General features: G+C 51.0%; 1 protein-coding gene across 1 annotated transcript; it reads right to left on the minus strand.

The window, feature by feature from the left end:
- Positions 1-1,954: 1,954 nt before the first annotated feature.
- On the minus strand, positions 1,955-9,148 carry LOC100655979 (keratin, type II cuticular Hb6). Its single transcript, XM_064284192.1, has 9 exons — positions 8,783-9,148; positions 7,775-7,983; positions 6,913-6,973; positions 5,841-5,936; positions 5,474-5,638; positions 5,085-5,210; positions 4,587-4,807; positions 2,998-3,029; positions 1,955-2,872 (listed from the first exon to the last, which is right to left on the minus strand). The coding sequence occupies exons 1-9, from the start codon at positions 9,146-9,148 to the stop codon at positions 2,688-2,690; spliced, it is 1,461 nt and encodes a 486-aa protein (XP_064140262.1). The 3' UTR covers positions 1,955-2,687.
- Positions 9,149-13,660: the final 4,512 nt, after the last annotated feature.

The raw sequence follows: 13,660 nt of genomic DNA on the forward strand, positions 1-13,660 counted from the left end.
TGGGAGGGGGTAGGCACATGTGGGAGGGATATGAATTATTGTTGTCTGAGAGAGAACAATGGAAGCTAGTCTCCGAAAGTGGCCGCCAGCAGTTCCTTCCCTTTCTGTACATGTAAGCCACTCCTCCCATCAAGGGGTGGAGCCTATTTCCCCTACCCTTGAATCTGTGCTAGCCTTGTGCCTGCTTAAAAAAATGCTTAGACCAACAGAATTCAGTGGAAGTGACCTTCTGGGACTTATGAGATCAGACCTAAAAAAGTACTGGCAGCTTCTGCTTCTTTTTTCCTTCCTCTTGGACCCCAGTCACCAGGCTGTGAGAAAACTCAAGTAGCCACATGATAAAGGCCTGTATGGAAAAAAACCAAGGTCTCTGTATACCAGTTATCAAAGTATTGCTTCTCAGCTCCAAAATTATCCTTCATTGCCTGCTCAGTGAAAGTGGAGGTGGGCCCATTAAATATTTTTCATTTGTCTACTGGCACGATGTTAAGCCTTGTCAGTAGAGAGCACTGTTTCTTCCTGGTTACAGTGTGCTCCTCTTGGCAGGCTGCTACAGCACCAACAGATTCTCCAGCACTCAGCTCCTGCAAGGCAGACAGCTCCTACAATGCCCAGCTCCTACAGATCAAGCAGAGCCCAGTGGTCAGCACCATTCTGTGGCCAGCCACCTAACCCAGTACTTTTCTCAGGTGGCTTTGGGATGGAGGCATCTCTCCTTGAACAGCTTTCCCTATCAGCCTAGAAAGTAGATTCCTGATAAGTTCTAGAGGATGAGTTTCTAGTAAGTTCTGCCAGTACAGCACCATAGTGACTTGTCTACCATGAGCCATGAGTTTTCTGGATCTCAGCCAAAGGGGGGGTCCTCTTCCTTGGGTCGTCTATCTCAGGGCTAGGGGTAGGAGCTGCTCCTTATAGCTGCAGCACCTATATTATTCAGAGCTTATGTTTTTTATCAACCAATTCCTCATTACTCCAATTCCCTGTCACAGTTAATAATTCTTTATATTAAACTTCTGCTCAAATTGCTGTCATCTGATTGGACCCTGACTGATACACCCTGGCCAACCATCCCAGCTGAGTCCCAAATCCAGTACTATATCCAGCCATGTGAGTAAAGCCATTTCCGAACTTCCAGCCATCCTAGCACCTAAACAACATCATTTAAAGAAGAACTTCCCTGTCAACTGACAAAATCATGAGAAAAAATAACTTATTGGTTTAAGCTTCTACCTTTCAAAATGGTTTGTTATGCAACAATGCATATCTGAATACCTCCCTACCATCCAGCAGTGTAGCACTCTTCCATTTTACAAATGAGGAAGCCAAAGTTCAGCAAGAATTAGTAACTTGCCCACAATTACAGAACTAGGAAATGGCTAAACCAGCATTCATCCATGGGGCTGCATTAACAAAACCCTTTCAAACACATTGTCTCACTTAGAGATCTGGGAGGGACCTTACGAATACTGTCCAACTTCCCTCATTCTACAGCCAAGGACACTGAAGCTCAGAGGGTGGAAGTTACTTGCCCATGGTCACACATTTGTTAAATGGCAGATACAAGACAGGACTCTGAACTAGAAACCCAATCCTCCTGACACTCATCCCAATGCTCTTCCTCTCCCCACTCTGCCTTTCTCACATGCCTGTCTTTCATTCTTACCTCCACACCTTTCCTCATGCAGTTTCCCCCTCCGGGAATGCCTATCAGAGGCAAAATCGCCCCGCTGAGAACCCCTAGAAGACATTTGGCAACATCTAAAGACATCCTTGGTTGTCACAACTGGGGGGCGGTGCTACTGGTATCTAGTGGGTAGAGGCCAAGAATGTCTCTAAACATCCTGCAAGGCACAGGACAGTCCTGCAACAAACAAACTATTCTTCCCAAAATGTCAATAGTGCTGAAGTTAGGAAACCTTGGTCTAGGTTAGTCCTTGACCCCCACAAGATTCCCTGCCTCCGGGAGCCTTCCGTTGTTTACGCCAAGGCTTGTGTTGCTCAAGGCCACATGGGCAGCATCTACTGCAGTCATTTTCACCTACTGAAAAATAACTAGGGAGATGGAGAGGTCCTGAGGAAATCGCTGGCAGGGACTACCTATCACAGGGAAGCACTGGCATTTCCAAGACTCTGAGGCACCAGGTTTGATTAGCTACAATTAGTTTATTGGAAACACAGAGTGAAACAAAGGCAAACATGCAGTTGAGTCATTGGCTTTCTAGAAGCTTCTGCAGACAGCCCTGGAAGGGTGGGGGCACTCTCCTTTCTCACAGATCATGTCCCCCACAGAGTTACAGAAAAACCACCATCGATGTTCCCCATCTCCATTCCACAGGCAGAAGCATGCTGGCAGATTTCAGGAGGAGCAGACAGGGAGATTTGGGGGGGGCCCCGCCCTCTTCCCCCAAGCTTGAGCGAAGGTATCAGGCAGGAGCAAATAACAGAAGGTGGAAGAAAAAGAGAGTCATCAACACAACAAATTGACTACTGGGAAAGGCTACAGAAAGAGGCCCAGCCTCCCCAGGACAGAGGGGAGCAGATAGACAGGGTATGAGAAAGTACACATCTGGCGACTGGTTCTTGGGAGGCTGGCAGGGCTTGTGGCAGCGGGAGGTGCATTCCAGTTGCATGAGGTCCTGGCTGGGTGGAGGGTGACAGTGACGCCCGCTCGCTGAGGCTGCAGCCTCCTAGCATCTCTTACAGCTAACACGGCAGGCACTGGCCCCAGAGGAGGGGGCACAGGCATTGGTGGTGCTCACCACCACGTTGCTGTTGCTGGGGGCACTGGAGACGCCTTGGATGACAACAGGGGCAGTACTGGAGGTGTAGAGATCGCCACAGACGATGCCACCACCGCGGGAACTGCTGACGCCTGAATGGGGGAGAACAGGCAGCGGCATGCATCAGGCACATCCCAGCCAGGCGGGCACTGCGACAAGTGAAAATGCCCTCCCAGACCACCCCCACTGGAGATGGGGGAGGGCTCGGACTACTTACAGACATTCACAGCGCCAACACCCTCACACAGCCTGTTGGGAAAAGAAAAAGGAGGGGTCAGTACTGGGGAAAAGTCCCTGGACCACGAGGTTGAGGTGGAAGGTGAGAACCAAAGCTGTCCTTCCCGGCACTAGCTGAGGGGAAGGGGCAATCACCTGACTAATTCAGAAGCCAAGGTAGCTCCTGGTCACCACGTGGGTTCTGTGCACTCCAACCCCTTATTAGCTATGCTATCTCCAGCCAGGATGTTAACCTGTCCCAGCTTAGGTTTCCTCATCGTGCAATTCTACTTAGGAGAATTAAATCAAAGAATGCATGTAAAGTGCTTAGTGCCTGGCACACAGAGAGCACTTGGGAAATGTGAGCTGCTACTGCTTCTATATCGGTGCTCACTGAACTGTACATGCATATGAGGGGCACCAGGCTGAACTCCCCAAATCTGGTCTGATTGGTGTCAGTAGAACGTAGGCTTCAGAGGGCCAGAGGTTTGGTCTGTTCTTTGCCACACTGCAGAACCAGCGGTGCCTAAAACAGTGCGGGCTCAGTAAATGACTGATGCGTGATGAATGGGATTTCAAAACTGGAACACGCTCAAAGGCTGTCTACACCAATTCCTCCATTTGACAGATGGGGAAACGGAGTCCCACAAAGAGGAGAAAACCAATGAGAGAGGCAGGGCTATAACAAAGTTCACTTAACTCCAGCCCAGCCCACGTGTCCTTCCCACACAACACTGTCTCCCTAAGGGAAACGATCTTGGGTCCCCCTGAGATCACAGTGCAAAGGGATATCAGCAGCAGATAAGAGAAAAATCCGGAGCCCACCATCTAACCACCCCATGCCCAGGTTTCCTGCTGGCTTCACTCCAAGGACTCTGTGTGATGGAGAGCTGAGCCCATCAGCTTCCAGTGCTACCTCCAAGTGTTTCTCCAACTTTCAAATTCAGCTTGAAAAACTCCTCCCAGAATTCTTTGCTAATAATACCCAGTGTCTCTGAGTTCTCTGATGCATTTACTTGAGTGTGTTGGGTGTCCCCATCTCTCCAGCACACAGGATGCCCCCTGGATACTCCCATATATACCCACGTCAAGGGACAAGATCCCTGCTGTTTAATCTCAGTCCCACTTGCTGCAGTAGGAGACCACTTAAGGGGAATCATTAGAATAGATAAGGGTGAGCTGATGAAATCCCCTAACTGAAGCCATCATTATGGGATAAATCTGAACTCCTAGAGGGCTGAGGCCTAGAAGAGTTGTGAGAGGAGAACTGAGGAAGCCAGAGGTAAGGAAGTTCTGCCCAGAGAAGGTGGCCCCAAGCCTAGAGTGGAGCTTCTCAGGGACAGGGATGACTTCAGCCTGACTCCTGACTCCAAGAGATAGATTTGTGGTTTGCAAAAGACTCCAAGCCAAAATCCAGTCTGTGAGACTCAGATGGGAATAGAAACAGTACTCAAAGACTTACTGAAATTATCTGTCCAGTTGCAGGAGAGGGAGGATTGGAAACAAAAGTTGAGTGGTGCCAGAATGTGAGGGCCAGGGCACACTGAGAACCCAGGCAAGGCTGGGAAAGAAAACTGGCTAGTTACCCACCTCTGCTCCTCGCCCTCCAGCAGGCGCCTGTAGGTGGCGATCTCAATGTCCAGGCCCAGCTTGGAGTTCATCACCTCCTGGTACTCCTTCAGCAGGCAGGCCATGTCCTGCTTGGCCTTCTGCAGGGCCTCCTCCAGCCCAGCCAGCTTACAGCGGGCATCGTTGAGGGCCGCCTCGCCCTGCTGCTCAGCTTGGGTCACTGCAGCCTCCAGCTTGGAATTCTGGGGGCCCAGAAGAGAACAAGATGGGTTATGGTCCCTGGGTCTTTGGCCATTTCCTGGATTTGTCGGTTTTTCCCACGCAGCCAGGGACAAACAACCCAGGAACAGGGCCTTCTCTCCTTTATCCCTTGGGTCTCCCTGAGTGACCACTACTAGGGACTCTAGTCATGTAAACAGCATGGAGAATGAATGGGGAGATGCAGATCGTGCACACACTGGCTGGGTGACCGTGGGGAGGCCCCAGCCTCTCTGGTCTTGGGCATGGGCTGACCCATACCTGGGACTTGGCATTCTCAATCTCAGCCGTCAGCCTCTGGATCACACGGTTCAGCTCATTGATCTCCTCCCTGGTGCGGCGCAGGCTCTCCCCGTGCCTGGCCACCGTGGCCTTTATCTCCTCGCACTGTGGGAAAGCAGAGATGCTCATCAGGATACCAGGAATGATTGCGCGGGTTGTACAGTGCTCAGTCTGCTTAACCACACACCGCAGTCCTGCCTGTGCCACCCCAATGAGGGCTGTCTGCCCCACCCTTACACATCTCTGGAGAGGGACCCTCTACAAGTGTCTCAGGCTTCAGGATCCCCAAACTAAAGAAGACTTTTCCAGCACATACTTGGATCTCTCCCACTGCCATGTGAGGAGGCAGGTGTCCCTGTGTCACTCACCTTGCTGCGGTACCAGGACTCAGCCTCAGCCCGGCTGCGGCTGGCAATGTCGTCGTACTGAGCCTTGATCTCGGCGATGATGCTGTTCAAGTTCAGATCCCTGCTGTTGTCCATCTTGACAATGACTGAAGTATCAGAGATTTGGGCAGAGAGGACCTGGAATTCCTATGAGAGGTAGAGGATGGTAGAAGCTTGTTTAAACCACAGCCGTATCCACTACGGCCTGTACCTAATCTTCGCAGCCCCTCCTGGTCCCCAGGCCATGCCCCTTCAGACAGCACCCCCCTGCCCAAATCCCTGTCGTCCCCATCAAGCCCTGTCTTCTAAGGCCTCCTGCTGGGTTTCTGTCTGGGCCACATTCCCTCACCTCCTCATACAGTCGCCGCTGGAAGTCAATCTCCTGGGTCAAAGACTCTGCATTGGCTTCCAGGTCTGACTTGCGAATGTAGGCACAGTCCACGTCCTGAAAGAGTGAGGAGTGTTTGAGTTCAAAGGACCCCTGGTGATCATGCCCCCAAACTCCTTTCTCCTCTAACCCACTATATGGAGGCCAGGGGAAAAGAATTCCCTGATTCCTGTTCCCATCCCACCTCTTTACCTTCTGATCAACTTCTTCCCCTTCCCGGAACAAACCTCTTTTGCCTTAAAGATGGCTCATAAGCCTTTCATCCCTCCTACCTGAGACATCTTGACCTCCCATCACTCCTTTTCACCCTTTCCTGTTCCAAGAAGGAGGAGCCTTGTGGTGCAGTGGTTAAAGCACTCCACTACTAACCAAAAATTTGGCAGTTCAAGCCCACCAACCACTCCTCGGGAGAAAGATGTGGCAGTCTGCTTCCGTAAAGATTTACAGCCTTGGGAACCCTACCGGGGCAGTTCTACTCTATCCTATAGGGTCACTACGGGTCAGAATCAACTTGACGGCAGTGGGTTTTGTTTTGTTTGGGTTCCAGGAAGCCTGACCAAAGTAAATACCCCAGATCTGCCACTTTGACCCCTTCCCTCTCCCCCCAGCAGTCCTCCAAGACTCCACTTGGCCACTCCTGGTTCTGCTCCATTCTCCCTCATGCCCTGGGACTGTGCCCCTTCCTCTTGCTCAGACTTCCCAGAACACTAGACAGGATATTGTTCCTCAACAGAGATACGGAACCAGCCATACTTCCATGGGACTCCAGCCAGAGATCACAACCTCTGAAGCAGAGCAGGGCATTGGAGGTCAACCCGGCCACCCCCTGTGCCCCAGGATAGGGTGCTAGGGTATATTTCAAGGATATTGCCCTTTGTCGAAGCCCTGGATGCACCATTCAATGAGCCGACTCTCTGAGAATTTCCCATCCTAATTTACAAATGTCATTGTACCCCATTTTGAGGTCTCCCCCAAAATAGGTTGTCATTATGAGATCCCTCGTGTCTGTGCTTCCCACTCCCATGTTACTCACCTGCTTCAGAGCCACAAACTCATTCTCAGCTGTAGCTCTCAGGGAAACTTCCTCCTCATACCTGCGACAGATAAGAGAGCAGAGAGGCGAGGTCATGGAGGGCAGGTCTCCATGGAATCCCCTCTACTTCGTACCAGTGATGGAGGCAACACTAGGATCCACCCAATGCAGCTGGGCCCCTGGCGGCCCTGGTAAGTCCTTTCTGGTTGGATTTGATATGTTCTGTGATTTTCTCTCCGGTTTGAATGAGAGAATGCAGGTAGCTAATCTTTTGAGAACTCCATCCTATTCCCAAGGCTGCCCGAGTCCCCTCAGGAGGCACCTAAAGACTCAGCTCCCAGCCACATGTCTCTCAGACGGTGCAGCCCAGCCTTCCCTGACCTGGGTGTCAGTCCTAGCTCAGGCACAGGGGCCTCTAGGGCAAAGGGACCCTCAAAACTCAGCACCCAAGGTGGTGGGGCACACAAAGTTCTGGCACCTGTCATTCTCGAGTGACCCTGGGGCTCATAGCTGATCCAGGTGCTACAGGTGTAGAGAGCCTGAAGAGGCAGGACAAGAAGGCCCCTGAGGCTATGGAAGCCTCCTCCCCCAAGTTTCAGAGGGGAAAGCTGCTGAAGTGTTTTAGCTTATAGAAGAGAAGGCTGAAGTAATACAGAGAAATCTCTAGGGCAATCACAGCCCTACTGTTAGGCAGGCATCTGGGCAAGAATTCCACAAAAGAAAAGGCCCTGTACCACAGTCAACCTGGCTGGTGTGACAACTCACCCCCCTTGGAAATTCTTATTATTGTTTAATCCAAATATGTCCTGCTTTAACCTCAGCTCATTTCCTATGCCCAAGCCCTACTCCCTGCTGCACTCACCTCTTCTTGTAGCCCTCCAGCACCTCCTGCACGTGGTTGAGCTCAGAGGCCAGTCTCCCGCTGTCGGCCTCCACGCACTCGGCCTCCCGCCTCAGTGTCTCGATGTAGCCATTGAACAGAGGCTCCAGGTTGCTCTCACAGCATCTGCGGTTCTGGTAGAGCTGCCACTTGGTCTCCAGCAGCTTGTTCTGCTGCTCCAGGAAGCGCACCTGCCATGGGGTGGAAGGAGGAGTCAGATGACTTCTGGTGCCCTAAAGCCAACTTTGGGATTGGTCGTGCTAAGGTAAATTCTTCCCAAACCTGGAGCTCAGAAGTGATTAGGCAGAGATAGACAGTGGGAGAAAAGGCAGCTTCTGGATTTCCTGATCATGATCTATGTCTGGATTTTCCAACTTAGCAAAGGGCTGGGGAACATCAGTTCCTGTTCTCAGGTGAGCTAAACTATCCCCGCCTGATGAGTCCAAGTGACAGGAAGCAGGCCAGGAACCAGAAGAAGAGCTCTGCTCCTTCACCCTGCAACAAGGCACTCTCACAGACAAAGCACCCAGGCTCAGATCACAGAATGGGTTTCTAGGGGGTGAGTACCAGGGAGAAGATGTTACAGGCCATCTAGAGGAGAGCTAAGCTACCCTGGCCTCTTCCCGTTCCATCTGACAGCCAGTCCACCCCACCCCCCAGAGAGAGCACAGTACTCAGCCTCGGGCTGCTGAAACTTCTCTGGTTTCCAAAGCAATAGTCTCATTCCTCCTCCAACTGAACTCTGGCTTGTGCCCCAGAGCACCCTGGTCACGCTTTTACTACACAAGCTCTGCGTATCTGAGCTCTCAGCTGTGTCTTTCTGGGTCTTGTGGAAGTGCCCTTTGGGGACTGTCTGACTGTCTATCTTTCCCATCAGAGTGGGAGTGCCCACAATCAGAGATCTTTCTGACTCTGTCTCACCCATCAGTGCACAGCTTGAGCCCTGCACATGGGTGAGGGTTCAGGAAGAGTGTGAGCAAGGGCACCCACCTTGTCAATGAAGGCAGCAAACCTGCTGTTGAGGTTCTTGATCTGCTCCTTCTCCTCCTGCTTCACGGACTGGGCGTTGGGGTCGATCTCCAGGTTGAGGGGCGTGAGCAGGCTCTCATTGACGGACACGGTAGTGATGCAGGGGGCACTGAGCCCGGCCACACCGCCAGAGCGGTAGCCGAAGCTGCGGCCGTAGGAGCCGGCGCGGAAGCCCCCGCTGACGCTGCGGCTGCCGAAGCCCCCAGTGAGGCCGCGGTAGCAGGAGACGCCGCGGTAGGGGGCGGCGGTGATGCAGCAGCGGCCGGCCCGGGGCGCGCAGGCAGAGGCGCAGCTGAAGGCGCGGCCACAATAAGATCCACAAGTCATGGTTCTTCTTTCGGGGACGGGAGGCTCTGAGGAGGGAGAAGTGCTAATGGAGGGTGCAGTGGAGGCGTCAGGTGTTTCCTCCTTGGACCTCTGTGGGCCTTTTATATATGTGGGGAGCCGGACTGCGCAGCGACCACGGGGTCAGGAGCAATTAGTCGTCTTTATGGGCTTGGGTTGCTTAACTGCTGTCGCTCATCCCTTAATGTACTTAATTGAGGCCAGATGTAGCCAGGTGTTTATGGCCCTTCTCCCTAAACTGCACAATTTTCTTCTTCAAAGGACCACCTCATCACCCTCCTCCCCCACCCCAATCTCCCCAGTAATGATGGAGAAACTGAGGGCTTGGGGACTGAATGGGGAGTGACTCAGGTTGGACCGGGGGTAGGAGAAGGCGCGGGGCCCCTGTTCCTCCAGCTGCGCCCAGTTTGATGAGGTCACCGCCGCTGTCCATGGTGCTGATTGGACTGGGCCAGGAACGCTGGCGAGCGTAGAGATCTACAGAAGACGATGCCAAACTTGGGGTGCGCTTGGTGGTTTCCCTGACCCTAAGGTACTCTTTATGCACCCAAAATCGCCACACTTACGCTACCTCTAACTTAATCATTCATACACAGACCCAACACACCCACTCCGGCTCCCAAATCACTTACACTCAGTCTATTCCCTCTCTCTCTCTCCCTTTCTCTCTGTCCCTCCTCTCTCCCTCTTTCTTTCTCCCCCCTCCCCTTCTCTTCCCCTTTCTCGCTCCCCTCCTTTCTCCCCTCTCTCCCCCACTTCCCCTCTCTCTCCGCCTCTCTCTCACCATGCTTTTACATGCAGGTCTTCCTACACACAATTTCTCAAAACTCTCACACATGTACACACTCACCCACCTCATTTGCGCACACACCAGTCCGTAGGCCAGTTCGTTAGGACCAATGTGGTCAGCTTGTGCTAACAGGAGGCATTTCCTCCTTCAGAGTGTCCATGAGGCCTAGGAGGGCATATTCTGGCTCTCTGGCCACAAGAAAGCTAAACCATGCCCAACAAGGCCCCAAACAAGGATTTCATGTCTGGATTTCACCTCAGTACACTGTCTCCTCTAGGGTCCATAAGGCCCAGGGTGGGCACCACTATTATGGGACTGTACAGCATTGCGCTCAGAATATGAAAGCCAGATAGAGCAGTATTAGGAGAGCGTCCAGTCCCTTGCAATCACCTCCTGAGTCCCTGCTGCTTTCCATGCTATGCACACCTTGCAACTCTGCTCCCTGCACAACAGTTTGTTAGTGACCTTGAAACATGACAGAACAGATCAGTATTGGTGTAAGTCATCCATCCAGTGGGTGTAGTGTGGGCATTGAACTCAAAAGCCCTGGATAGGAACCAAGACTGTTCCCCTGACAAGCTCTACGTGACTGGGGCAAGGCACCTCACTTCTGGGTTAAGACTTTCCCTCCAAATGCTACTGTGGGAATTTACAGAGATGTGCTGATGCTCAGTAAACTCCTAAATATATTGCACATGTGCCTTAGTATTGCCATTGAAAGGCAGTAGGCTGTGGGGCAGCATTTTTCAGACTTCAGGTTGTGACCCACTAACGGAATCAAGCATATAACAAAATCAAAGTAGAACAGAATAGAAAATATCAGGGTGAATGATATTTAGCAAGAATAACTATCGTTTCATGACATTTTTTGCTCTAATTGTATGTGGTGCATATTTATGTGTGTACTCAGTCCTTCATAAAATTATTTCTTATTAGGGTCGCTATGAATCAGAATTGACTCAATGGCAGTGGGTTTGGTTTGGTGGGTTTAATGGCTGTAACTAAAAAGAGTTTAAATATATGAAATAGTGGTTAAGAGCACAGGCCCAGATTCCAAAATGCCTGATTTTGAATTCCAGTTCTACCACTTTCTAGCTGTGTAGCCTCAGGCAAGTTACTTAACCTCTCTGTGCCTCATTTTATGAATTGTAAAATGGGGATAATAATGGCACTCACCTCATAAAGTTGTTGTAAGGATTAAAAGAATTAAACCATGTAAAGCACTTAAAACAGAGCCTGACACATTGTAAATATGTAATAATATTAGTAGGTATTGTTGATGAGGAGGTAGAGCTATGCCTACCCACATCCCTAAACTATCTGTGTTCAGTTTTCACTGATGGCGCCTGTCTTAAAGGACTAGTAGAAAATTTAAATGTAATAATCCATAGACAATGTTTAACACAGCACCTGGCACACAGCAATGCTCAATAAATGTTATCTACTGTTATTCCACTATGGGGCCAGCCCAAGAGCTGTAGTTATTCCCTCTTATCCTGAAAAAGGGCCCAAAACAAATGTCCCTCCCTGACTCACCACTCCAGCCTAATTGTCGCCAGGGAAAACCCAACCTGAATCTCTCCTTTTAGAAAAACGGAAAATGTCATGAATTCTTGGACAGCCATTCTACAGGTGAGAAGAGAGGCTTGGATAATCAAAAAGGTCTGGAAACTGAATAATTCATAATTTTGTAATTCTTACTTGGTCTTATCAGAAATCCTCAATCATAAATCAAACAATGACATGCCTACTCATCCTGCTTTTTGACTGATCATGAAACCTTCTGACTGGCCAATAGCCAGGGTTGAAGGTGGAGACATGTCCTCAATAATCCATCCATGCGTAATGAAGCTCCAAAGGGAGCAAGAGAAGGCAATATTTCACTGCGGCTGGACAGATGGAAGTTGGAACATGTGTAATCATGGTTTCCTAAAGGAACTTGTGGCATCTCTCCTGCTTAGGGAAGCTTCATATAAAAGAGAAATAAGAGATTGGAGATCAGATTCTCTTCTTTGGGCCCAAGCGGATCTCCCTTCAAGGGGTGATTGGAAAGAAAAGGAAAAACATGTGGTTTAACATTAGGAAGTTCTTGTTCAAGGCTCACTTCATCCTGCTGCTATGTAGAATGTTCTAAGGCAGATTCCCCAAGCTGGGTGATCAGTTAGACTAGATAACATCTTCCAGTTGTGGGATTCAGAGATTCTGTGAATGATATGCTGAGCCCTGTCTTAATTTTGGAGGGAGGAGGGCCGTAATGACATATGGGTTCTGGAGCTTCCAGTCTGGCAAGGAAGACAGACCCACATTCCTGAGAAAGGCCAGAAGTCTAAAGAAGGCTGCCTTGAGAATGTATCATCAGATGCCCAGGGATGCAAAGTCTGCTGAAAGTGTCCATTCTCGGGCAATGTGAAAAACAGCCAGCCTGATGGGAAAGGTAAGGAAGGCTTCCTGGAAAGGATGAGACAGTCTTTAGTAAGGAGGCACTGTTGGTGAAAAGATGTACATGGAGGTATTTCAGGCAGAGGGAAAGTGTGAGACAGGGCCAGGGGTGGATAGCAGGGGCCTCTGAGGGACTTGCAGGAGTGGAAGGATCATGAGACGCTGTGAAGGTGGAGAGGAGAGGGAAAGCCAGCCAGGATGGAGGCCTTGGGAGCAGGGCCAGTGTCCTCCCTGGGACTCTGCTCTGTGCAGCTGGCTGGGAGACAGCTTGTGAGCTCTACATCTGGAGAATACCAACACATCTCCATGCTGGGCTTGCAGGTATCCAAGGAGCCGTGCCATTTATAACATCGCAGTGCATGCTTCCTGTTTACAGAAATCAGGTGCAGGCCAGGTTCCAGTGGAGGAAATTGATGGAGTGGGAGGGTGGCTGTCTACACAGCACTCACATTGCTGATGCGGGAGCTGACCTCAGGTCCAGCCCCCCAGGACATTTGGGTTGGTGAGTTGAAAGACATTAGTCAGAGCTCTGCCTCCTCAGAAACCAGCAGAAGGAAGTCCCATTGGACAAAAGGACCAAAGCCTCTTGTGGGGAGCCTGGGAGGGGCTGGGGCCTGACTCAAGAACCCGTCCCCTGGTGAGGCCCATCCCACTAACCCAGCTGACCTGCTGATTAACAGCTTGGGGCCCTGCCTGTCCACCCACGTTCCTGTCTTGGGAAGGCTAATTTCCATAAAGCTGGAGCTAAGGCTGCCCTCCTCTTTGAGCAGGTCTATGACTGGCCTTCAGTGTTGCGTCCCTCCCCCCATCAACCTCCTCCGCCTTTGCTCTTCTACCCAGAGGGCCCCCTCACCATGTTCCCCTGGGTCTTCTCCCCACTTTTCCCCCAGTCTTCCGCTTCCCTCCTCTTCACTGTCTTCCCAATCTCCTCTCCCTCCCTTTCTCCTTGCCTCCCAGCCAAGTCTCCTTTCCTTTTTTTTCTAAGTTGCTCTGAAAGTAATAGAATCTGAGACCACAGCATCTCCCCTAGCTCCCTTCTCCCTATAAATCTTCCTCCCCATCCTCTTTTCTCTTTCCTTCCCCAACCCTACCCCCGGTCTCCACTCTGCCCAAGGCTTTCAGGGTTCTTCCCCAAATTGTCTGGCTTTCCCCACAATCCCATCACAGCTCAGGTCAAGGACTTCTCTTCAGTCAAGGACACATCTCCTTCCCTCCTTCAGGCCTCAGCCAAGAATGCCTCCCCATCCCATCCCCAGGAATGGCCA

The sequence above is a fragment of the Loxodonta africana genome, chromosome 4 (assembly GCF_030014295.1).
Source record: "Loxodonta africana isolate mLoxAfr1 chromosome 4, mLoxAfr1.hap2, whole genome shotgun sequence".
Classification (NCBI taxonomy): Eukaryota; Metazoa; Chordata; class Mammalia; order Proboscidea; family Elephantidae; genus Loxodonta; species Loxodonta africana.

Bases quoted from the DNA above. Each gene is read 5' to 3' on its own strand.
- LOC100655979 (XM_064284192.1), bottom strand. From the start codon at position 9,148: ATGACTTGTGGATCTTATTGTGGCCGCGCCTTCAGCTGCGCCTCTGCC. The intron at 7,984-8,782 runs GTGGGTGCCCTT...ACCCCATGGCAG, and splicing joins TTGCTGCCTTCATTGACAAG to GTGCGCTTCCTGGAGCAGCA. The intron at 2,873-2,997 runs GTAAGTAGTCCG...TCCCCCATTCAG, and splicing joins TGTTGGCGCTGTGAATGTCT to GCGTCAGCAGTTCCCGCGGT.